Source organism: Prinia subflava, chromosome 5 (genome assembly GCF_021018805.1).
Source record: "Prinia subflava isolate CZ2003 ecotype Zambia chromosome 5, Cam_Psub_1.2, whole genome shotgun sequence".
In the NCBI taxonomy this organism is placed as follows: Eukaryota; Metazoa; Chordata; class Aves; order Passeriformes; family Cisticolidae; genus Prinia; species Prinia subflava.
In genome coordinates this window covers 37,892,200-37,918,730 of record NC_086251.1, presented here as the reverse complement: position 1 = coordinate 37,918,730, position 26,531 = coordinate 37,892,200, and the positions used below count along the sequence as shown (strand labels likewise).

General features: G+C 38.4%; 1 protein-coding gene across 2 annotated transcripts in view; it reads right to left on the bottom strand.

Moving 5' to 3' along the window:
• Nucleotides 1–5,954: 5,954 nt before the first annotated feature.
• NPAS3 (neuronal PAS domain protein 3) overlaps nt 5,955–26,531 on the bottom strand; it is a 595,307-nt gene continuing 574,730 nt past the window's right edge. For both annotated transcript variants that reach the window (XM_063398891.1, XM_063398892.1), the window contains 3 exons: nt 15,900–16,047; nt 12,649–12,764; nt 5,955–9,816 (listed from right to left, as the gene is read on the bottom strand). In XM_063398891.1, the coding sequence (XP_063254961.1) occupies nt 8,507–9,816; nt 12,649–12,764; nt 15,900–16,047 (1,574 nt within the window). In that variant the 3' untranslated portion in view covers nt 5,955–8,506. The remainder of the gene's footprint in view (nt 9,817–12,648; nt 12,765–15,899; nt 16,048–26,531) is intronic.

Here is a 26,531-nt window from a genome sequence, read left to right as displayed (position 1 = left end):
CTGATTTAATATCAATCTAATATAGATTGGTTAGAGGTAGTCAGCCTGGATTTACAAAAAGGAGGTAGTGCTTAACAATCTTGATTCATTTCTCTGAGCAAGTGACAATGAAAGTGGACAGCGATGAAGAAGGAGACATAATTCACTTGGACTTGAAAAGGCTCTCGATACAGTGCCACATAACAGATTAATTTATAAGGTTAGCAAGTATGGGACTGATAGTAAAATACTCAATTGGATATAAAATTGGCTCGGTAACAAGGCCCATGGAATGGCAGTAATGCTTATAGATCATGCTGGGGAAGTGCTATGCACCCTGGGGTGTGTGTTTGAAGACATTCTAAAGATAATAAGGATAGGCAAAGCCAAAAACAAAGGTGGTGGAAAAAAGAGGAAAAACGCTGCCAAAAAGAACACATGAAGGCTACAGTCTCATGAGAAGCAAATGATCATGCCAACATGCAATCTGAAATTTCAGCTAATATTCAGTGAAGAAAATAGTCTAGGAACTGAAGGGCCCCAAGTCAGGCACATAAGCTGCAGATCTTGTAGCAAGGCAAAAGTATACACAGCAGCAAGGATCTTTCCTTTTAAATAGGAGGGCGGGCAAAACTTACAGCTTTTCCAAGGTGCCAATGAGCAATAAATGGGCGGCATGTTCTCAGAAACTGATCTTATCCTGAAAAGTCCAAGATCCCTTGGTCCTTGCTATAAGGATGAATCATAGCATTTAAGTTGTGTTTTCAGCTCAAAGAAATCTTTGAAGAATCCTGGTTCTTTCAATTTTCTGTGATCTAAGGAGACTGGACTTCCTGAGATGAAATTTTTTTTTTGGTCACTACCCTGCAAGATGCTAGCTTACATGCTGTAATAAAGCAGACAACTGGGTAGAAAAAAGAATGAAGTACAGGAGAGTTAACAGAGGATGCTAAGAGACCTCAGAAATTCACAGTACTGAACAGAAATTGGAAACTGGTTTCAGTGATACTCACCTCCTTACAGTGTAAACTTTCCCATCTCTTGGATGATATTAAAAGAGGGTCTGGGAAAGCTGTACTCCTGATACTCTATGTGCCAGCATTTAGTACTGCTGTCAGTTCAAAAAAATACAAGCTATGATGTCCAGCAGAGTTCCCACCATTGCTTTCATATAAAAGAGCCAGGCTGCCAGGCTCATTCCCACAGACCATGGGTGAGAAGGCAGTCTTTGCAGGCCTACCTATGCCTTTGTCTCACTCTCCACCTGTTTTATATAGGAATCTCTGGATGGGTCAGACCATGCAGCTTGGGAAAACTGGGAAAGGCTTTTTAATTAAACAAAAAAGAGCTGCTCTCTTAGAGTGTGACTAGTGTGGTGCAGGGTAACGATTAGCCTGACTCATTGGTCAGTGGTTCATGCTATAGGCTGTGCTTTATTTGATTATGAGTATTGGCTCAAAACTTTGGTCTTGAAGCCATTAAAGTCATTAGTCAAACTCTCATTGATTTGAGCAAGGCCAAGACTTGACCCTTTGTGGCTGTTCAAAGGACGGAGATAAACTTTTAAATCAATCAAGAGCGTAGACTCATTCTGCTGGGGTCGTATGGTTAATACATCCTGTTCCTGTCATTTCTGCTATAAATCTGTGAATGCTTTTGAAGCAAGAGGAAAACCTGATTCCTTTCCTTTTGCCAGAAAATGTTATGTTCTCTTTTATTACAAACAAGAAAAACAAGGAGTCCTGCTCAGGAAAATTGTAAGGGGAAAAGTAATCTCAGTATTTCTGTCTCTAGAGTCAGTGAAAGGTAATTTGAGACAAAGTACTGGGCAATACAGTCTCCTGTCTGCAAAGCAAGCAAACCTTCTCCCACCGACATCCCATCAGCCTTGACTGGGTCCTGATTATCTTTTTGCCCAAGCATTAAGTCAGTACCCATTGTAATGTTGGTGTTGAGAAAATCTTATGACTTCCTACAAATGTAAGCAAACTCATCGTTATTGACTTCATCTGCTTGGCTTTAGACCTGAGTCACTAAGCTCTCTGTATTTACTTTTAGAGTACAATATTTCTAGAAATGTGAAATATATTACATGAAAAAAGTCTGAACTACTCTGAGTTTTTGTTTTGCTGAAAGACCCACCTCATGGTGATTATGGAAATAAAAGTTGTTCTTCCACTCTCTCTTGCTGACTTTAGGATTCTGAACAAAATAGGAGGGGAGAAAACCCAACCTGATTCAGATCAGTTAAAAGAAGAACTCTAAATCCTTGGCTTATCTCATGTCCAGTTGCTTTCAAAAAGATCATGTTTGGTCCTGTTAGGGCCATGAAGGTGATCAGAAGTCTGGAGCACCTTTTCTATGAGGACGGACTGAGAGTGTTGAGGTTGTTCAACATGGAGGAGAGGAGGCTTCAGGGAGACCTCCTAGCAGCCTTCTAGTACCATCAGGGGTTTATAAAAAAGGAGGAAGAAGGACTTTTTTATATACAGAAATAGTGACAGGACAAGGGATGATGGTTTTAAAAGGGAACAGGGCAGGTTTAGATTAGGAGCTAAGAAGAAATCTTTTACTCAAAGAGTGGTGAATCACTGGAACAGATTGCTCAAAGGAGTTGTGGACAAAGCATTCCTTGAAAAGTTCAAGGCTGGGTTGGATGGGGCCTTAAGCAACCTGATCTAGTAAGTGGCATCCTTGCCCATGGCAAGGCGGTTAGAACTAAATGATCTTTAAGGTTTCTTCCAATCAATCACATGATTCTATGATGTGCTGAAAAAAATGTGGCTGTGATTTGATAGGTTTTATGAAAATAGTTTTCAATTCTCACTTATGAAAGATGAAAGAATAGGTGAGAGAGGAAGGAAGGACCTTTATTATGCACATATACATAGTTACAACGCTGCCCAGTCTGAAAGCCCAACTGGCTTTCAGGGGTACAGATCTGAATGTCTGTGTGCATGCATGTGCATGTTTTATAAAGGATTTGATCTTACCTGAGCATCTGTGGCTCTGGTGACATCCCATTTGTTAACATTTCTGTAGGCTCTTCAGTAAACTCACTGGATAGATGACAGTTCATTAAATTAGTTGGCAATGCATATCTAGTCTTTCCACCCTCCTCCCCCAGCCCTAAAATGAAAATAAAGAAATTATGATGGTAAGAAGGGAAAACACTATGCAAATAGCTCTGAGAGCATTGACACATTTAAACTAATGCATTTCCTAGAACCATAACAATACATGTGCTGTCAGGGGCATCGCAGTTACTCCAGTGACACGGCCACTGTGCAAAAGCACCGGTGCAAGCTGTCAGAGCTGATTATTTAAGTACTCCTGAAATATTCTTCTTTCACTGTAACTTCTCAGAGTCATGAAGCTTCAAAAGAGCCCTTTTCATCTTGCAACCCTTCAGCTAGCTTTTAAATACCTGCATATATCACCTTGCAAAACAAGTGGGCTAGGACCATATTTTCTAGGGAAGGCTAGAGTTACTGAGATCAGTTGTTTTGGGCAATATTCTTTGATGAAATGACTCGAGAAAGCTTGCTCAACCTCCTGCATGGCAAAGAGCTCTTCCTCAAATATTACAAAGAAAGCAGCTAGGCCTACTCCAAAGAATCCTTTTCAAAGGGCTCAACATTTTCAAGCAGTCGATTTTGTTTATTAAAGTTACTGCAGATAACAGAGACAGACGAGTGCAACAGCATCACTATGAAAACGCCCATGGAATGGCCTTTCCATAACTTTCTTTCGTACACAAACTTCATCATTCAACTGTAAATCTTAGTCTGTTAAGTTGGACTAACAACTCCATGCTCTGATGCATGTGTAGGCAGTATGGTTGAGATATAAAAACCCCTTATAATAGCTCAGAAATGCCCCTCTCAAGCCCCTTCTTGGAATTAGTGGCTTTAGTAATACTGCCTAACACTTATTTGGAACAGGCACGTTATTCTTTCATTAAGCTTTATTCTGGTCATTCTTTCAATCTGCATTTAAATTCTGTTTTCCTCTCGGCTGGCATTGGCAGCCTTAGCTACTTCATAAACAAGATGCATTGCCAACTGGAACATGCAGGCAGAGCTGAAAGCAGCACTGCTAACCTCTGCTTCTTTCTACCCCCTGCAACTTGGAGTTGTATCAAACTCAGTGCTTGGAGCCTGGGAAGTGGGCATCCTGAACTGCTTGGAAGCTCAAAGAGCCTGACTTCAATCTATTAAGGTACTGAGCTGGCTCACAGAGCTGTAATTGTGCACAGTTTTTTAAAAAATCAGCCCAGCAAGCCAGATTCACATTCTCTTTGGCTGAGTGTATCTTTCTTGGTAGAGAGTTGTGCTGCAAACTGTGAATAGACAGTTTTACTCAGCATTTATAGGGCAAACAGAATTTGACTCAGAATGACTAGCCCAGTAGCATTAATTTCTAAGTGGACATACAGAACAGAATACATTAGGAACTCAAAGTTGCTTAGAGATTTTGGCTATTGGCAAATTTGCATTCTTAAAGACTGCATATGCAGCAACAACAACAAAAAAATTACAGAATTTGGAAATATTTGTCACAGGTGGGAGAGGCACTGTAAAGAAAGGCAGTGAATGAAGAACTGTGGTGGGTGAGAAGGCTTCCACTCCCCTCCTGTCCCACCCCCAGCCCGTCCTCTGTACATGCAGCAGCAGCCACGGAGTCAGCACACAGCGATGGGTACCTGGGGAGGCATCTCCTGTGCCTGAGCTTCTCCCTGCTTTTCACTGCAGAGACCAAAACCACTTGCCCTGGGCCTTTTATTCCCCCAGAATTTATGCAGGTTGTTCCCTTTATAAGGCCAGCCACTGTGTGTGGATATCTGTGTAATCAAAACTGTACTTGACTTTCTTTCCCCCCTTTCATTTGTGGGACCAAGGCTTTTTGCCTTGTCAGTTCTGCACTGGCAAATGTTTCTATCCTCAGTTGGTAAGGCGGAATGTCTAGCAGCAGGACACCAACAACTTACAGGTTGCCACTCTGGGGAAAGAAAGTACACATTTAAAAGAATCAGCAGCCTAGGTAGGATATAATGTGACTGAAGAGTTTCACTGTAACATTGTAGAGTACAAAAATGAAAATATAAAGTGCATTTTAAATGATTAATGTACAAAAGCCGACCTCTTCCAGTGTGCATTAATCAAGGAAAAAATGCACACTTTCTCTAGTGGTTAATGTTGCAGGTCCATTATTCAGCTTTGATAATGTGCATAAAAATGCTCAATATGACAATGAGTTGGGGTAGCTGAGAATTTAGAATGGTGGCAAGTTTGTTGTAGTATTTGGATTAGCATTCTTAACCTACATCTTGACAGCTTCCTTTCTTCATTTCACAAGTGTTAATAAAATCTTGCTTTTTCCTCTTTCATTTTTGGTTATTTTTTTCTATGGTATTTTAGCTATTTTCTTTTTTTTTCTTTTTTTTTTTTCTTTTTTTTTTTTTTTGGTACAAAACAATTAAAAAATACCTGCTCAAACAAATACTACCAGCATTCATTAGTCAGGATGGTTATATGTAAAAGAAATGATGCCAGATAGTAACAAATCCAAGAGAAGTTTATTATGAAAATGGCACCTGCGGGATGAAAAAAAATTAAGTTACATAAAGACAACCATGTATGACATGTATGAGAACCTACAAAAGTATAAAAAGAACCCTGTTGTAAATGAAGTATGTACATTTCTGATTTGCAGCATTATCAATGATCAATGAAAAAAATGTTTCAAATAAGCCAGGCACTCAAGAAGTTAGATTCGGTTAGCTTAACACAAAATAAATGTACCATAGCTGTCACTTTTTAACATTTTAATTTTTTATATTGTAGAGTTGGTAACACTGCTAAGATTTATACGAACAGAATCCCTTTCCCCATTATTCAGCTACTTGGCACCAGTCTCCTCATAAAAGATTTCATATATTTGTACAAGAAATAGTTAAAAACACAGACACAGTCTTCACAGGTAATGAAGTTTTTTTTTCATTTTGTAATTTTAAACACTATGGATTTAGACAGCAGCTGTGATTATCTGTTAGTTTAAATCACCAGAAATCATTTTGACACAACACAGAAACATTTATAAAAAAAACCCAAAACAACAACAGCTGTCTAGCTGTTCTTTGTAGCTGATAGGTGCAGTCCTTTGATTGTTCCATGGCTAGAGCAGAGCTTCCAAAATTAAACTTTGAATTTCCCAATCAGCTTTCTCGCCTTTTTCAGACCTACATAAATCCTTCCCATGGAACCATTAAAAGCTCATTAATTAAATTTCTAGCATCCAATTCCTTTTTTGTGATCACTCCTCTGTGACTTGGACCTACTTCTCAAATTCAAAGCTACCGCAGAAATTGACTCAAGGCAGTGAGTGATGAAAAATTCGAAGGACAGCTGAGTTAATACATTAGCATTGCACACATAAGCGAATATATATGACAATTCTAAGCTCAGTTTCCTTTTAAAACAATGCCAGTTGACCTTTGAAAGAATTTCCTAACTCACTGGTAATTGCTCTACATCTTGCTCTGCCAGCCTACCCAGGAGAAAACCAAAGAAATGCACCCTCTGCTTACAGTTCGAGCACAAGGACTCTGGGAATGTTAACAACTGAGGCTATATGGCGTCAATTTGCTTAATATATCTGAGCATTACTCTGTAGTGCATTGTGGGGTACACTGGAAGAGTAACTCACACCCAGAATTCCTCTGTGGGAAAAATGGCTCCATTAACCTTGAGCTAGTTAAGAGTCTTTTATCTCTGAGAGTGAAGAAGAGAGAACGAGAGAGCGAGAGAAAGAGAGAGGGGAAACGTGTGGAGGAGGAGGGGAGAAAGGAAGGGGGGCAGAGAGGTCTGAGAATACACAACAGCAAAGCAACAGCAGAAATTAAAAGGTATACAGACAGTGGAAGCAGCATAAGGTGACATTACAGAGGAAGGCCACCACACAAAAACCACTAACCCCCAAGAATCACTGGTTCACTAGGACTGCAGGAATGGGACTTTACCACTCCAGACTAGAGATAAAGCACAGAGAAGACAAAGGACAAAACAACTACATTAGCTTAGTATATACTGCATATAGTAACACACATTGAAACTGCAATGGGACTGACAGCCAAGGACACTTACACATTGTACACATTACAGTTCTCACATCTGTTATTAGATGCCTTAACAAACAGCTGCCAAAGATGGAGTGGAAGAAGAATTTATATTTGACAGTCATTTGGAGTGTTTGACACTACACTGTGATTTCTGGCAACAAAGACAAAATAGGAGATTTCTTTTCTTTTACTTAATGTGCAGTTTTCAGTTGTAGTTATCTATTTCAAGCTTATTAACCCATCCTTTAGTTTTAAAACATATTGGTTTCAACACTAGAAATAAGGAAAAAGAAAACAACAAAAAATACCCAAATCAAAGAACAAAAAAGAAATTTACAACCTTCCCTCTATAATATTAAATGAAAACCAAAATAAAACATGTTAAATAGTTCTTCTGTTTTTTTTTTTTACTCTGAAATGTTATTTGATGTTGTAAAATTAGCCTCAGTTACACTGAGAAAAAAATAAAGCAAAACAATATGCACCTAAGAAACTGCTCCTCGCGTCAATTAAATTGAGTTTTTTGTTTTTAAGCTCTTTTTGAAAAAGGCTTCCTGACCCATTTAAATTTGATGTGAGGCTATGCTTGTTAGTTTGGAGGTAACAAATTTTAAGTCCTGCAGCAAATGTTAATGAGGGCTTTTGTCTTAACTAACCAAGGAGACTGCAGCACCCCACTATAAACCAGTACGGAACACATTCTTTCCAAAAAACCCAGCCCACAAGCTGCATATTGTATGAAGACATTACAGATTAATAAATGATAGCACCATGGTTTTAGAAATTAAGTTAAAGTTTCTGTAATTAACATTTAGTCCAACTTTTTAACATTCTAGTCACAGGCCAGAAATTAACTTTTTAAGAACCCAAATTATTTTATGTGCAAGTAAGAAAATCTTAACCATAAAAAGAGAATTAAACTCTGCATAAAATTCTAAAATACTATCCCCTATTTTAAAGGAATTAGGAACAAAACCCCCCTTTCATTTGACTTAGTCAAACAGGGCACATTGTTTATGCTTGTCTCTTTTAATCTTGATCATATCAAGATCATTTTGAAGTAAAACCAATGGTTGTCACTTTAAAATCTCTTTACCACAACACTGAGTATTCTATGGCAGAGGCATACACATATTAAAGGCATCTTAATAAAGATGCAAAGGAAAAAACACACATCTTAGAAGAAGACAAAATGGCAGGCAACTGGTACTTCGACTCTCTGAAGGCAAAAATAAAAAAATATCTTTACATTAAAGAATAAGTCAAGTTAAAGGGAATGAAATGGGGACCATCATATTGAGATAATAAGCTGACCTGCTCAAATTCAAAGTGCTAGAATTAAAGGTCTAAATTAAAACATAGTCTATGCCTCAGAGTATAACACTGAACACAGTATGTGGTCATATTTCAATCCTCTTTCCGTTCCAGAGTCTGTGTAGTGTGAATGCCATTGCTGTACACAGGAAATGGAAGAGTGGAAAAAAGTCCTTCGGCAGTTGTGAACACATTCCCTGCAGGCATTTGGGTCAGGCTGGCCCCGCTCACAGCACTTCCAAACGGTCCCGACATATTGAGTCGGTGAACGTGGTGGTAGAGCATTTCCATCGGTGTTTTAGGATCCAGACCAAAGCTGGGGCTGTTAACATCAACAAAGTTAACAGCATGGGTGTTGGGGAGGAGGTTGCCCTGCATGGCTAAAGTAACTTCAGCTGGAGCATAGCGAATAGTGCCAGTGGTGTAGACCCTCTGAGCAGCAGTGCTGGTCGCAGCAAGGGTTCCCGTTACCCTGTGAACCAAAGGAAGCACCACATTGCCTGCCTGTAACCTCTGAAGGGCTTCCAGATCCCCAGTGTACAACAAAGAGTTGGACGCTGTGGGACCCCCCGGATGCTTGTCCCTTGGAGATGCTGAAAGTGGGGGTGACAAAGGGTCAGAGGACACTGGAGCCAAGGCCGAGTTGGATGAGGTGCTGAACTGAGTTTTACGGCTGGCAGTATTTTCAGTCCCTGGTGGGGTGAGAACAGAGTCTGGAATGGAGACATGTAAACTACTGCTGGCTTGGGGGGAAGGGAAGTGCTCGGAGCTGGGGGGCTTGGTCATACTGTAGGGTGATTCATTCCTTGAGATTTCCCTGTTGGGTGGGTAATTCCAAATACTGCTATCATTATCAAAATTGATAGGTTCTGAGATTTCTGTTTTAATTTTGAGCACTGAGGCACTGTTTGGTGACGAGAGCAGCTGGGGCTGGTCCACCAAAGCTGAGTCAAGTCCATTCGGACTTGAGGTGCTTGACAGCCTTCTCCGGGTCATGCTGCCTCCCTTTTGCTTTTTTCTCCTCTTCTTCCTCTTCTGATGTTTGCTGGAAGACTGGGCATTTACTTCACCTGCACTGTCTGAGTCCTTGGCACTGTCAGAGGTCAGTGATTCACAGTTCTGCAACCGCAAGTCTGACTCACTCTCAACGTAGCGCTCCACCTTGATCTGCATAGAGCCAAGAGTGCCAAAACTGTCCTCAGGGGCCTTTTGATTCTCGAAGTCTGAGTTTTCAAAGCTGTCATCACTGTCCCTGCTGTCCTGGTTGCTGGAGCTGTTCCCATCCTCATTACAGTTCATTTCATTATCTGACTGATTTCCTGACTTTTTCCTGTCGGATTCAGGGTCTTCACTGTTTTCTGACTGGTTTCCTTTCTCATCTGACTTTGAGTTCTCATTGTCCTCTGGAGCAAAATGAAAGTGAAACAAAGCATTAGCAATAGGAACATAATATTATAATCCAAGTCCAGATTTCTACCTACCAATGAGATTGAATTCGCTTTAACCTTTTTTGGCAAAAGACATTCTCTTCTGCAGAGCTGCATTTTTTTTTCAGTGTTGTGTTGGGAGAGTTTTGATCCCCATGAATGTCTCTGACTCAGGACTGTTAATGCACTAGAAGCCTATGCTATATGGCTGCACCTCGACTGAGGGGGCCTTTTCATCTGCTCACTGGACAAGAATCATGTTGACAGCTGTGAGCACAATGGCATTGTAGCTGTGCCATCCAAAGGGGAGTCAGTGAACAGTCCCATTATCACTGTTATGTTCTGGTGATTGTTCTTTCACATCCACGTTCTCCTACAGTGGGCAGGCATCCACGTACAGCACTATTTACTAATGAAGATTCTAGTACTCTCATTTTCCTCTAACTATTGCCACTTTTGAAGTGGCATAGAGCCTCTGGCTGCAGTGGAATTACTGCTGATTTCTTCCTGTGTGAGAGGAGAAGCAACTCATGTTGCAACTCATGTATAAATCTGAATGAATGAATAAACCAGTAAAAATGAATGAATAAACCAGTTTATTGTTAAAACAATTTTGCTATGTTGCTAGACTATCTTCTCACATTCTCCCAAAGGAGAACAAATATAAAAAAAATACAGAAAAAAAAAATCAGCCAGTTAAATAAATTCTTGATTGATCCAAATCATCTATTTGAAAATAGCATTGAAATAGCACAGCTACAGCACTGAGAAGCTGTCACTCTTCTTGCCTGAATTCATTTAATTATAATTCTAATACGGGTGAGATAAACACTCTAGCCCACTGGACTTGGAGAGCCAAAGCAGCTTTGAGACTGAATATGCTCCATTATCACACTGTGTTTGAAAGGGTCACAAAAGGTTTCAGGAAACCCTGTCCTTTACAGACCAGCCAGAAATCTTTTGTTGCCTAATGAAAGAAGTTTTTCACTCATCAGAGCCAAGTACTACCCTTTTCAATATCCTTGTTTTAGGTGGAGAGGGGAAGGCCCAGTTTGCCTAAAAAGATATTGGTTACTTCTGGAGCCATGTCAACACCAAACTATTTCCCAGAAGTGCTGAAGGTGGGTTTGACAGGAAAGCTGCCTGAGCATTCAGGACACTGCACTTCACAAGTCACTTAGTGGGACTTTTGCTTGTGTGAGCAGCAGCAGAGAGACCCTTCCTTTGAAAAATAAAACCTATAGGAACAAAGTAGCACCTGTAAATCCCTAAGTCTCATCCAGCTTTTTGTTCCACCTAGGATTGAATGTCTCCTTCAGTTTTTTCTTCCTTTTTTTGAAGATGCTTTCTTTTAAGGTCATGGTTTCTAGCTGAGGAAGAGTGGTCTTAGAGTGAGGTGGTCTAAAGCTACACAATATTTGCCTGGCATTATATCACAGCTTGAACTGAACTTGTTGGTTTCATCCAAAACGCTGTTCCAGTTTCAGATCTTTCTGCATTTCTATTTAATTCCTTTGTAATAAGGAAGCCCCTGTGTCTTCTGTCTTCCAAGACTCCCAGACATCTCCTTCTGAGATGTAGACATCTGTGCACCTTTGGAATGCTGTCTTGCTCTGTGTCAGCTTTGGAAGTCATGAACGTACATGTACTTCTCATGTTCTCATCCGGAGAAACTTCCAGTGCATATGGGAAATGCAAACTCTTCCCCACATATGTGTTATCTGACTAATTTAGGAACAAGACAGCATAAAGGAAGCACTGGGAATGGATGAAGAAATTCCCAATGAGAGTGGTCAGCAAGCCTGCACATTGACTTAAACCAAGCTGTCAAAGGAGACAAATAAAAGCAAAAGAGGAAAGAGAACAGCCATATAATAAATATAACATAATTTAATTAATATAAAATAATAACCTGGTCCTCTTTGTGTTTTTCTTGAATTATATTACTTTGATCCTTTTTCTCCAGACTGTTTTTGGTTGTTGTCATAGACATGAGAGAAAAATCTATCATCTATCTATCTATCCATCCATCCATCCATCCATCCATCCATCCATCCATCCATCCATCCATCCAACATACAACAGCTGAGTGACATCTTTACTTCTTGGGCTACAGGAAAACATACTTCTTTCAAGGCCAGATGATTTGCACCTGTGCCTAGGTAACCACTGTTAAAACTAACAGGGAATGTGTGAACCATCTGTGCACTGGACCATCTGTAGGACTAATTTATACATAGAGCTTGACAAGTACTCTCAGCTTTTAAAAAACAGCTGAAGTACCAGACTTAAAGAGGTTTGGAACAAGTTCTTGAACCCACACATTTTAATTAATATAACTTTTAACCCAAGAAAACTCTCAAATTTTTCAATTTTCACTGCCCCCTAGTGAGACTATTCAATAATATATTTATACAGGGAAAAAAGTAATAATGATTGACAGTAGAGACTTCTCTGTAAAATGTCTGCCTACTTCGGAAAGAGAAGAACTTGAATTTTGTCCAACAGTTGCAATCCCAAGTCCTCTGCACAAGGCATAATACCTGTTCAGAAGCACAGCTGGGAAATCAAATATTTAGTTTGGTGCTATGTAGGCAATAATACATGAAGAAAGTGGCAAGAAATTCGGAGAAAATGGAAATGCTAAGGTCATGAAAAGATTTTGCTAGTGTTTTTCAATTTAATTTTATATGATTTTTTTTGTTATAATGGAGCAATACTTGAGAAGTAAAAGCAGCTGGAAAGCTGACCATGTGGCTTTCATGATATGAACCTCTTGTGGGTGTAAAGACACATCGTGTGTGTTACCTGAGTTGTCCTTTGAATCTGATTCAGAGTCAGAGGTCTCCGAGGATTCTGAGGTTTTCTCTGGCAGATGAGGAAGTTGTGCAATATCCATTGGAGTGTCCTTGTACTCTGGGTTACTGAAGAGGATACAGCAAATATAAACACAAGTGGATGATTTGCAGTTTCATGATTTTTCTCTCTTTTCATATCAAAGTTCAGGAACAAAGAACATAAATAGGAAGAACAACAGAGTAAACATAGAAACATATATTTTTGGCTTCAGAGTTTCGCAGCAGGGATTTTGTGAAGGTTTATTTTAATACTGCAGTCAAATACTTTTATTGACCAGGTACTAAACCTTGTTTGATTCTAGTGAAGTTTTAGACCTATCAAAGCATCCTTGCTGAAATGGGACATCATGGCTTGTGTGATATCCAGCAGTAAAGCTACACTGTGTAATCATCCAACAACAAAATATCTTGATTTTGATCCCATTACTGTGCCTGGGAGGACAGAGAGGGTGTTTTAACTTTTCCAATCTGTTTCTCTCCCACTGGCAATGTCTATTAGAGTTATCTCTGTAGAAATGTTCTCTATCAACCTTGCCAGAGTCCTTTCAATACCTGTTTTTCTCAACATTCCAGTTTTCCACATTTTAATCAAGCATATCATACATGAAGTTATTTAGAAGTTGCTCAGCTAGGGCTAAAGAAGTGACCACTTCTCCAAAGAATCTGGCCAAAAATTAGATAAAATAGGTTATATATTTTTTAAACACTGCACACATATATCCACATCAGCAAGAAACCAAAAACAACCTCTCTAGCTATGTGACAGATGCACATGTGCATGTTAAGATGCATATGTTAGGGATAAAGAACTGTCAACACACCCATTATAATCATATCTTCATCTGCTCATGTGGTGCTCACCTGTGACTTGTTAGCAATGAACATGACTGCAATCTAAAAAAGCTACACTGCCAGAGAAATGGAAGAAAACTCCTACAACACTATGCTTTTGCTTGGTTTGTACATTTTAAAATGTGTTCCTTTCTTAAATACGTGCAAATGCGAGGGGACAGTCATCGCTAAATATAAGTGGTAGAGAATATTAAAAATAACAATGTCTTTAATTATTTTGAACAGGTGAGCATTTCCATGCCGTTGAAATTCAAGTCTGGTAAAACAGAAAATCCACAGTCCTGCGTAGAACAACATGAGGCAGCACTGGGGGTGCCTGACACACTACCACAATGACCGTATGCTCATATTCAGCCTCTTAGAGTGTACTGTGAAAACCAGAGTTCACACAGTTCACATTGAGATGCCACGTTACAATTATCATCTTTATGGCTTTGTCCTGACAAAGTGACTTTATTCTGTTGCATCCCAGGGCAGTCCCCAAATTTGCCCCCTCCAAGCAAAGGATGTTTGAGGGCTTTCACACTGTGAATAACAAGTTGCTAGAACAAGAACAGCATTAATCCTCCCTGTCACTATAATTAGTCTATCCTTTTACAGACAGCTGAATCATACTTTCTAATGCATGGAAATGTATACAGACCAGTACTCCTGCTAAGAGTAGACCTAATTATGCCTTGATCTGTTATTAAAATATTATTTGGACATTTGTATCTTTTGTGGATTCCAGTACAAGGAGAAATCTAAATTAAAAATACAAATTCAGTGAAGATGTTAATATTGCTCTAACAGACTGGTGAATGGAATATGCTAGAAAAATCAGGTTCTGGGATTCTGGGAGGAGACCTGAGGAAGACCACACTGCCTTTTTTTTTTTTTTTTTTTTTTTTTTTTTTAGGTATATTCTGCTTGTAGCAAAAATTATTTTGTGGGATGTTTGTGGACTAGGTTCACCTATTGTCTGGAAAGCAGCAAAGGGGACAGAGGCAGCTGTTCATAATTCTTATGAACAACATTTACAGCTAGAGCTGGAAATATGAGGACATTTCTGGGCATTTTTCAGCCCTGTTAAGGACCCGGGCAGTGAAGCTGTACTTCCAGTTCAGAATTGTCAGCCTTAAGCTGACCTCTTGAAATGCTGCATTCTGCCTCACACTTGCAAAAAAGAGACAAAAAAGTAGCAGGATAAGGATATATTCAGAAAAGTCTGTGCTCAATCATAGCAGGCCAAAAAATTGCAAGTCCTGTGCAAGGTTTCCCACAGTACCCCTTCAGTGCTCTCCTGCCAGGGGCTGCTTCCTTCTCTTCCCCAAAAGAGGAATCAAAAGCATTTCAACATGCAAGTTTAGGCAGGCACAGCCTCTTCAGGGCTTGCTGGACTTGGCATAATAAGTCACAATCTAACCCCTAGACATCACTTTGAACTCTCATGGCATCAAAGGGAATTTAACAAACCATGACAAGCAACTTAAAAGGAGAATAGGCCAGAAAATGACAATTGCATTTCATGACAATCTCAAGGTTTCAAATTTTATTTGTTTGTTTGTTCTGCTTTGGAATGAAACAGAAAATCTCCCACTCTTATTGAACATTTTCACAAAACAGAATGTGTTGAAAGGTATTTTCAGATGAGAAAGGTCAGGTTTATAATTCACTGTCTCTCAGTGACTGTTGGTTTTCCCTTGAGCTCTGAAACCAGTCCTTTAAAAATACTTTGGTAAAACAGAATTTCTCAGCCAACAGCCTTTCGTTCAAGGCATTACTACTATTTCTATTTAAAATAGTTCTAACAGCTTAAAATTATACTTTATAGTACTTTCATTTTAAAATTCTATTATGCATTTTTTCAGTGTGAATATTATCTGATGCAAAGTAGTTTGAACATTTCTTTGTCCTGAGAAAGTGCCTTTCTCTGGAGTGAACTGGCAAATGCCTTTCAGAGATAACTTATTTTTTGGCATACCAGCAGTTTGCTTCCCTGCATTTGTAATGTCCAAATAGAACAGTGCCAAACACTTCACACCTGATTTTATAAAACAGCTACTGGAACTTGGTGTGGCTAATTTTTATCTTTGAGCTCAGACTGAGTCGATTTCAGGGCATGCAATAAAATGGTGGAGGGTTTATTTCAAGACTGAGGCAGCATAATAATTCAAGAATATTCTCATGTGCTGAGACACGACAGATGCCTCAGTAACTATAACAAAACGGCACGGCTTTTGACGTGGACCATATGAAAAGTTCTTCTTAACTTTCCTAGTAGGCTATTGTTTTTCCCTAGACCTCTCAGCGACAGAGACAAGCAACAGAGACAGCAGTTCAAGCGAGAGAAGCGACTGGGAGACCTACCTAAGGAGGTAATTGACCCAAATGATATTCTTCTCACTCGCGTTCTTGGCGTTGACAGCTATGGTTGCGCTAGATTGTATCCAGATATAACCTCCGTTCTTCTGCATCCAGCGGTAATACTTTGTTACACACTGACCCTTATTCAGCACTGACAGGAAAACACAAACAAAACACAAGCAAGATAGAGTACATGTTAGAATCGTGGTAAAACGACCTTCATTGCACAACGTGCCACAAGTGTAAGCAGAAGATACTTGGCTTCCTTTGGATTTAATGCCAGCGAGATGACAAACAGGATCTGAAGCTCAGTATAACTAGCTACACGTTTTACAAGTTTTTAAAGTATAATTTTAATCTGCTTTTGGAAACTCTAGTGGAAGACAAAACTAGAAAAACTACAAATCTCTATGGTTCTCAGAATACTTATTGCTGTGTGAACATTTCCAATGCACTCAATGTCAAACTGAAAAAAAAGAAAAGGAAAAAAAGAGGCAAATTTATATGTGATTTATTCATAGCTCCTAGGTAGACCTCTTTGAGATTCTGGATATTTGAAAGGTTTGGGAAGATACTCTACCCCTGCTGCTTTGATCATTTCTCCTCATTGCAGGCGATATCAACCACTGAACTTATACATCTGTTTCTTTGATCTTGTCAAACAGAATTTACAGTTCTCAGATGAACCAAATCTCCACTGGTCAGAGGGGGAAAAGTCTTTGGAGAATTTACTTTCTACCAGAGCAAAGTAAATCCACCAACAGGCTGAGAAAGAGGCCTAAGGGAGGCACAGAATGGCTTGGTTAGAGCCAAAGAGTGACAGCTCTCTCCGATGCTTGAAATATGCTAGGAAACAGAGAGAGAAGTAAAAGCAATCAGTAATGTGAAACGGTGCTATTAAATGCTCACAGCAAGGTGGCTTAAAAATACAGATGTTAAAGTAATACTTCAGCCAAAATATTGCCAAGTTGAAACGGATTTGTTTGGTATCTGATTCTTCCGTGTCAGGAGAAGGGACTCAAAGGCAAATTTTTCAGTGCAAGGGAGCAGGACGGTTTTATAAACCCCATAAACTACACAAAATCAGTGCAGGGTTGTTGCTGGAGCCCTTTCCCTGGCTGCATCCCTCACTATTCCCACAAAGCTTCGTGCACTAGAGGGCAGTGTGCCTTCACAGTCATCGCCTGCTTTTGTCATGTCCTTGTCTCCGTCTGCTAAAATGAAAAACCTCTAACTGCTGTAATAAATTTGGCTAAATTAGCTGCTAAATGGTTATCTCAAGTAATATGTATTTGCATTAATCATCTTGCTCTAAACCAGAACAAGCCAGAGTCCTAAAGACGTAGTAAATTCATATTGTCCATTTAATTACGGCTAATAAGTGCTTCATATACAATAGTTTCATGAAGTACATTTTCTTTTTTTTTTTTTTTTTTTTTTTTTTTTTTTTTTTTTTTTTTTTTTTTTTCTGTAGAGACTAAAGAAAAAAGTCACTTTGGAAAAAGATAAGTATTTAAGGCAGTTAAAGTTCCTACCATAAATGTGACCAATGACACTTTGGAGCTTTCAAGTTAACCAAATGTCTATACCCCCAATTATACATATGAATGTATCTACATCTAAATCCGTGCACAGCAGATAGCTACAGAAAAAGATGTTTACAAAGGCAGCCATACAAACAGTGATGTTTCCCTACCTTGGAGGTATCCCCCAATCCCCACTGCAATTTTTCAACTACAAGGGAGAAATATGCATGTAAAATAGGGCCATGTAAAGTGAATGTGAAGTGCAAGTTATGTTCAGCTCTAATATAAACAAATATTTGTATCTGGGTCTTGTTGTTTTTCAGCAGCCTCTAGTAAACTAAGTTTGTTTCTAGCAGACATCAATATTTCCCTAAATTTTGACTTTTGTATTTCAAGCTCTAAATATTCTACTATGATAATTCTTTGTCTTGAAAACCTCATTATACAGCAGAATAAAGATAAAATACGAACAACTGACTACCCAGCATTTCTGTCAAACCAAATGTTGTAAGCCACTTTAGAAAACAATCTCACATAAATTAACCCAACTTTATCAGTTACGAAGAATAAGGGAAGAAAAGCACTGCTGTAAGTTTTGATTATGGTAGGCATTTTCATTTCAGTAAAACATGACATTCAAAATACTCTGCTTACAGCTGAGTGTAAAACTGATGTGCACACAAGTGTGGAGTGATACTCTCTCTCTTCTGGAAACATAAATACCCACAGTTGCGTGCAGGAATGGTAAAATCTATCTGCACTTGTACCTACTAAATAAACTACTTTTTTCCTTGGAATAGTTTTTATCTAGGGAGTTTACAGATGCTACACAGATGCCAAAGGACAACTGTCCACATACACATTTGACAATCAAACTACCAGGTGAGTCACTAGCCAGTGGCTGAAGGGCACACTGCAGTTCTGCATAGTGATAGTTATAAGGATTCAGATTCTCCAGTTCTTTTGGTCATCCTAGACAAGTCCTTCATCCTTCAATAACTTTTATATTGGTTGCTGCATCACTGGAAAGGCTGTGTCATGGACTGAACAGAGAATTCATTTCAGAACTATGGAAAAGAGGAAAAGATGCCTGCTTTCTCAAGAATGAGAATTCAGTGCTTCAGAGCTATATACAAGCCATCTATACTTAGAGTTCAGGCTCCCAAGTACAAAGAATACATCCAAAGAATGTCTGAAATACTGTATTAAAAATGAACTTTCTATGAAGTTCATCTACCTGCAAATTCCCACTCTATTTTTGGCCAGCTCAGATATATTACTGGATACACAGAATTTTCCTTGTTGCATCTGTCTAAAGCACATTTCATATAAGAGATTTGTGGACCATGCTCTGAAGGAAGTCTCACGATTCAATATAAAAATTCTCTCTATAAAGAGATTCTTTGGCAGGCAAGCTGCACTGTGCTGCTAAATCTGGTTCTTACCTCCTTTGAGAGTGCACTAAGCACCCCCAAGTCAGTTCTGAAAATTCACAGTATACCTTGGAAAGAAATTTCTAAACATGATGAAAGAAAATAATTTTAAAAAGTGAAATGTTTTCTAATTTACAGTATTTTTAACTGCTGGCATTGCCAACCTGCAACTTAGAAATTAAATGAGCATTTTGAGGCAAAAAAAGCAATTAGTAGGAGGCATCAGGGAGGGAAATCTATCCAGTTTATTGATAACCTAGTGTTACTGAGTAAAGCCCAGTTTTATTTTAAAAAGCTCCAGTTTGCAGGTACGGAGAGTCCATTAATAAAGTTACTGATTTTGAGAGGAAATGGGAGCAAAGAATTGCTCCACTCTAAGCTCTGATTGTGAAGTTATGTTTTCTAACTAGCAACAGACCACACATTTCAGTTTAGCATAAACTTCTGAAAATGTAGTACCATGTAGATTACACCGTGAATTTTCAGGCTGTTTTGTTCTAAGGCAAATTCCTCACTCACCAAGCAGTGCAAATAATTTTATATTTCTATTTGCATTATACATGGAGCACCCAGTGTGGCAGACAAGGTGAGACTTGTGACCACATTGGTGGGATGGTGCATGTGACAGAATTATGCAGGATTGAGTTTTATAATTTATATATATATACATATATATATATATATATATACCAACCCTTTAATCTAAGGGACTAACTGAGGGTTAATGTTTTAAAATTGGTGACCTTTATGTCAGCTGCACAGATATATTCCCTAAAATTGGTGATGCTAAACCTGATTAAAATTTGCTGAAATGTTACCTAGCCCCTTAATTTGAATTCAGTGGTTGGCATGCAAAAAGTGCATAGTATGTCATGCTAAGAAATTAAAAAAACCCTCACTTATTTCTCAAAGTATGAATATATTGCTGTGTACACTGTTCCCAACAGAGGGATTTCAGTTTTCCTTGGTAGCTTTGTGCACAGCAATATTCTTGTAGCGGTGGAATGAAGGAGGGGGAAAAAGAAGAAACAGTCAGTGTTCTTTGCAGGAACCTATTTCAGTTAGAAAATTAAAATAAATCAGTACAAGTTTGTCTTCAGAAATATGGTTACAAATAGAAAAAGAACATAGTTTCTTCCTGTAAGGCTGTTCAAGAAATCAAAGCCAAAGCTTCTAAATAGTGAGTTGTGTTTTAAAAGAAGGAAGTAGCTTAATTCAGTTTGAAGAGGAGATGAAGAAATTGTGTATCAAAAGCAGTCTTTTAGCAAAGTCTCTTACAAAAGGACATTTTACTCATGTGCATATGCATTTAAAAGCTACACTATATTGCGTATTCAGGTAAGTATTGAGTAAATAGGAAATGATGAGATCATCTTACATATTCACACAGCTTCACAAAGAGGCTCTTTATAATTGGTGAAAATATTGAGGTTACATCTGCTGTGCTATTCACCCTTCTCCTTGAAATACCTTTATCAATGACTGGATGGTATTGATACTGAACTCCTCTCATGGTAAACTTATAAGAATATTTTTAATTTACTGCACGAGGATGAAATTGCTGTACTTTATACTACAGTCGGATACTTAGCTGCAGCCACAAGTACTCTTTCTACATTCACAAAACTGGCAGACGAAACATGAAAAGGAATACTGACTCTTTAATCTCCACTTCTCCACCTAAGGCCCAAGGCAAGCTGACAGGGTAACTTCGTTCTGGAAACAGAGAGGGGTTTATTTTTTTAATTCTGGATTACTTTTTCTTCTGCTTTTGAAAACTGTGGGCTATAGGGGAATGAACCTGGCATAGATTTAAAACAGGAACAAGTTTCTTTATCTGAAAAGTTACAGTCCTTGATGCTTACAGGAAGGTCATTTTCAAAACCCACAGGAAAAATAGCATCACAGCCAAAAAGAATGCATTAAGTGCCTTATTTGCCTCTAACAGAGACAGTTTTCCATTTATAACAGCTCCGAGGATCAAGTGAGTCTTTGATGTTGTAAGGACTTTCCTATAGATTTTGCAATTAGTGAGCTAGATGTTTTAAATAGTGGGTATTCAAAAATTGGATTTTAGTGATGAAAAATATTTAGCAATGTTAAATGATGCTTGCTACAGAATTAGGAGCTAGATGATAGGAGACTTGTAGACATGTGGTGAGGAATCATATGTCAGCAACGTAATTCTCCACAAACAGCTCTGTTTTGGATCTACTACCTGGGGTAGGGTGAGGAGGAGGGGACTTCAGCCTGGACAGTGTGCAAATGCATTGTCTACCCGCTGGGCCAAAAGCAAGGCCTTCAGAGCAGATTGCTGGGTGAAGAATGCCACCTTCCCACCACAAGAGTCCCTGGGGGTCATGCCACTCTACCCCTCTTCATTGCCTACAGCTCCTTACCAGCCCTGTCTGACTTACTGCATCTCAACAGAGTTCTTCTGGGAAACATACAAAGATGATAACTGTTTAAAGAAAATACTGGTGCTGTGAGGCTTTAGAAAGATGCATTTTACTCAGAGCATATGACAGTAGAAACCCCTGAGTGCTGGACAGAGAACATCTTTTATAGCATAGGTAGAATCTATTGTGTCAATACTGACTGAGACCTGGCTGCTGCTGTGATATGAGTGTCAGAGAGTAATAGTTTCAGGTATATAAACATAAATTCATCTTTTCCTACCATAGCCAGGAAGAAGCAGATCAGGTTCATGAAAGAAAACTGTACCTCACTGATATTCAAACTCCCACCTAAATTCTTCATTCACCTGGGATATTCGTTTAAGCACCTACAATGACTAAAAATGCTAAGTATGGCAATAGATTCATTGCTTACCTTGCAATATGAAATACTGTTTAATCTTCCAGTGTAGGGATGTTAAATACATAAATATGTGATAAATTAGGCAAAATTAAGTATCAACAACCTTGCCAAAAAAAAAAAAAAAAAAAGAAAGCCTTAATCAAGCATTTAGAAAAACCTGAAACCCTAAGAATGTTTAAAAACTAAGCAATACTTTTCCTGCCTCTTTGCAGAAAAGCAAATGTTAAAAGCAGTCTGAGTTAAAACTGTTAAAAAATGTGGATTCATATTAAGATTGAAGTTTGTAACTTGACAAATACAGGGAGGAAGGCCTTGCATGCTGCATGTGAAAATTATCTCAGTTTAGGACCAGGAAGATGTTTTGTTTAAAATCAATTCTATGTTATCAGCTTACATTACATCAGTTCACAGCAGCAGTGCAAATTTATTAAAACTGAGCCAAGACATATAAAATAGTGTTTCCCAGCACTCTGGAAATCATCATCTCCTACTTGAACAACAGAGGCACATTTGTTCCCCTCTTCTCTTTCTGATTATTTAACATACCATTTCCCACAGCCCAACATCTGAAATGACAACTTTTTAATTATGCATAACCATGAATATTAACAAGACTATACAATTCTAGGTAAAATGTTTATTTCAAAACATTATGTAGGTATTGATCAAATGGAATGCAATGTATTGCTTGAGGCACTATTCAATGGAAGATTATGGCATGCATATAAGAAAATTGTTGTGTGGTTTCTATAGATAAAATTGATGTAAATTAACTATATAAGTTTATTTTACGACAGACTGGATTGAAAAAGGAGCAGTAGATTTTTCTACCTAGGATTCTCTAGGATTTCTTCTCTCTTTCTTAACTTTTTTTCCCCCTCATGATTTGCCTTTCTCCCCATGACTTCAATCCTGCCATAAAGTGATTTTCTTCTGTTAATATTGAAACGGTCGTTTAGAAACCCAAGCCTGCTTTGAACACCAACTTCAGACAGAACTTCCATTATCATTAATGAACTCTCTGTTCAAACTGTAGGGGAAAATGAAATCCCAGATCCAAATTTTGCCCTTAGCTACTAAAACTCAACATCAGAGGAAAAATTTGGCCCTACTTGCTCAAGAAACTGCAATCTGTCCTCCATCTCTCCACTAACATTAATGTCCATCATATGACAACCTATGTAAGATTAATGATTTTAAAATGGAACACTTTCCATGCCAAATGTATCTGCAGCCTATACATAACTACATCTCCCAAAAATACGAAGAGACTGAAGATTCATGGAAGCAGATTGGCAGCAATATTAATTTTATCTTTGGATTACCTAGGTTAAAGGTGGTCTGCTTCAAGAGACAGGATCCCTTTAAACATGCTTTCATTTCTGGGATAAGAGTCCCTGTTTGGGTGCTTGGGCTGAGTGAAATGAGTGATTTCCTCAGGTTAATCTCCAGAGGAAAGGCATCTATAGCATAGTGTCATGGTGGTATGGCACAACCGAATGTTCAAACTCCCTCTAACCACCACAAAGATTCATCACCATCTCACATCTGACAGGAGACGTTTTTGAAATGTCTGTCCCTTTATACTGTCCCTTTATACCAGATGACTTGTAAAAAAACCCCAAAGATTTCCACCTTTGTCCACAGGCCTTAAAAAGATAGCTTAGTGCTAACAAAAAACCCCTCCAAACACAACTTTGTAAAATAAAAACAAAAGAACTTTGGAATAATTATGCATTTTGTGATCTCAGAAGCAAGCTACGGACAGTGGATTAAAAGGCTTCAGGTGTTTTGAAGCACATTCCCAAAGGACTGAGGCAAAGTCCTGTACCAGCCTACTCACTTTATAGGTTATCAGGCATCAAAACCAACATGGACCCACTGCATGACACATGGATGGCAAAGCCTCAAGTGATTTATGCAGGTTCTTTCAAATGAGTGCTAATAAGAGCTACTGCCACACATTTGGTATGTGTTACACAGTTTACTGATACTGTTTTCGTATCCTTACAGCTTTGAAAACTGTCTCCCTTAGACACACAAGGTCAGCACTCCAGACCTTTGAAAAAGAAAAAGAAGAGAAATAGCCCACAGCACTAACAGGTTTTTAAAATCCTGGAACAATCTGCAACAGTCTCATCATACCTTCATAATGACATTTTAGGATGGGGTGTTTCACAGCCTAGTAAACTACAAACAAACCCCTTAATCCATTCTTGGATTTTCAGTGGGGCAACACACTTTCTGATTTAGAAAACAAGGTGATAGAAACTTCTGGTCTTGATAATCTTGGAGAAAACCTCAGCAATGAAGGTAGAAAGATATGTGACTGAAGTACTTCTGCCCTTTTTAAAAATGGCATACATGTACATACTCTAGCAAAAAGTTAGCACAGAAATAGCTTGGCGGACAGAATGAAGGTGAAGCTGCTGGACGTGTACAATAATATCCTCTGTCCCCATGGCTTTGCAATGTAACATATGCTTCTGCAATTTATCACAAGAATAATATCAAAATATAATCTTGGGGTTGGAAATTTTGTGCACAAAAAGACTTAACCCCCCCCCCCCCCCCCGAAAATTATTAACAGAGAAACTGGAAAACACAGAAGTTACCAGCAGAAGTCAGAGCTCAACCTTCACTCTATGACCCCTTAATGTAGCATGTATTTATACAGCTGGTATTATGTACACTTTTAAGGTCAAAATAGGAGATTTTGGGTGCAAATCTCAACTAACTATGAGCTGTGGAAGACACAAACTGAAATAGGCATGTACTAAATCAGTATTGAATTAGATTTAATTTGAAGATGAAATAACATCAGGAATTAAGTTAAAGGGTTCTCGATGCAAACAATATCTGAGGCATCTTGCAAAATAACTGTATATTGCCAAGCTACAGAAGGCGAAATTCTGCAACCAGGTTTAACAGCTAATGATTTAAATAGCTTAAAGATTTATCTTTGTAGAGTTTTCTGGTTTGTTTACTGTCCCAAAGATCAGATTCTCCTGATAAACACTTACCTACTTTACATACAGAAAACACTTGTCCAATAGAAAAAAAATTGTGTTTGAAAAACTGAAGCACAAAATATCACAAAGATGAGAAATTTCTTGGGATTAAAAATGATTTCTGAGTACTTTTATGGTTAATGGATAATTAAACCATAAATATTACAATAGTAAGAACTGTCCTCCACACACCCAAAAAAAGATCAGTAAGCATCACCTGTCAAGAAATGAGCCAGCCATGAGTTAATAGTGTTTAAAACAAGAGTACAAGGCACACATAACTGCATACTGCAGACTGTTTTCCCCCTTCTTCTAAAGTACCTGGCTTTGTTCAAAAAACAGACAAAGAAATTAAGCTAGACAGACCAGTATCTCATGTAACCCAAAGAAGAATTTGCAAGAACAAACACAACATCTTCAGGATTTCAAAGCATGGCTAAAAGACAGGACAAATACACACTCTTGGGTAGGTGTACATCTCTTAAGATTCATCAGGACTGAGAAACAAACACTAGGCATGTGCTAAAACCAAAGTCCACAATCCTTTTCTGCCTTGCATGAAAATAAAAAATATTTTCTCTACATGCTTCCATTTCTTCCACTTTTTATCTCCTGTTCCCTCAGCTTGCTGTATCATTGCTATCTCCAGCCAAAAGGACTAAACGGTGCAAGTATCCAACACAGAAATTTTTGCAGGCCCATACTATGGACAGAGAGAAAGATTGTGCAGGTAGTCAGACCAGCACTTCTGCAATACTTTGAAAAGAACATACACTAGGCTGTCATCAGGGTGCCAGTTGGGCTTAGTTTAAGAAATAGCTAAACCATGACATTCTATCAGCCTAATTTAGAACCAATCTTGCTTTCCAGCGATGATAATAAACTTGTACAAACATGAGATTCATTTGTATATTTTAGCATTTTATTTCAGTCCCCGAATGTAAAACCTGACATTGGAATCAGTTTGATTTTTTTTTTGTTATTGAAGATATTAAGCACTACAAGAGCATTGAAATTTCGATCTGATTAGGATAAAAATTCCTCAGGATCAAAACACTTCTTTTTTTCCCCCTACAGTTTTACTAATTGTGAGCTACTTGACATTGCAGAGTTATTCCACAGCATGATAGCAAAATATGTGAAGTATTTTACTGTTAGAAATTATCAACTCATTCTATTTGTTTTTCATGTGTTTGAGGTTATTAAGAGAATAAAAAATTATAACTGATGTGCATAAGTTAAAAGGTAAGTTCAACTACAGCTGGTAGGCTAAACCACTAAGCAATATTTTGTAGAGCAATAGATTATTTTCTACTGAACATACATAAAAGAAATCATGAATATATAACTGATTTAAAAGCAGACTGAGGGGGTAATATTCCTTGAAAAATAGGGGAGCCATGAAAAAGGTGAATGTGGAATAGTTTATTTTCCAAAAGACTGGATTATTCTAACCATTGGAAACCAGATAAAGTAGATGAGAAGGAGTGCTACCAAACATACTCATCAGAGACCTTTGCTTTATGGGAAATGTACCGCCCTGGCTCACTGCTGCTGAGGAATTGCATTTCTTATAGCTGTAAATCAAATCCCAAAGAAAGAGGATGATATTTTCAAAGGAGCAGCTGATGACAACAGTATCTTTCTTGTCAGAGCCAGGTTTCTGAATTTAGACCTCCATCCGGATTCCAAAATGAAAAATACCATATTAAATTATATGCCAATACCAATTGGTATGTACTTGTGACAGTGTTCTGGCAAACAATAATATTGAAATGATGGCGTGTTATCGTATATTTGGCCAAAAGCCATGGTTGCCTTCAGAGGTCTTGACTTTTATCCTTC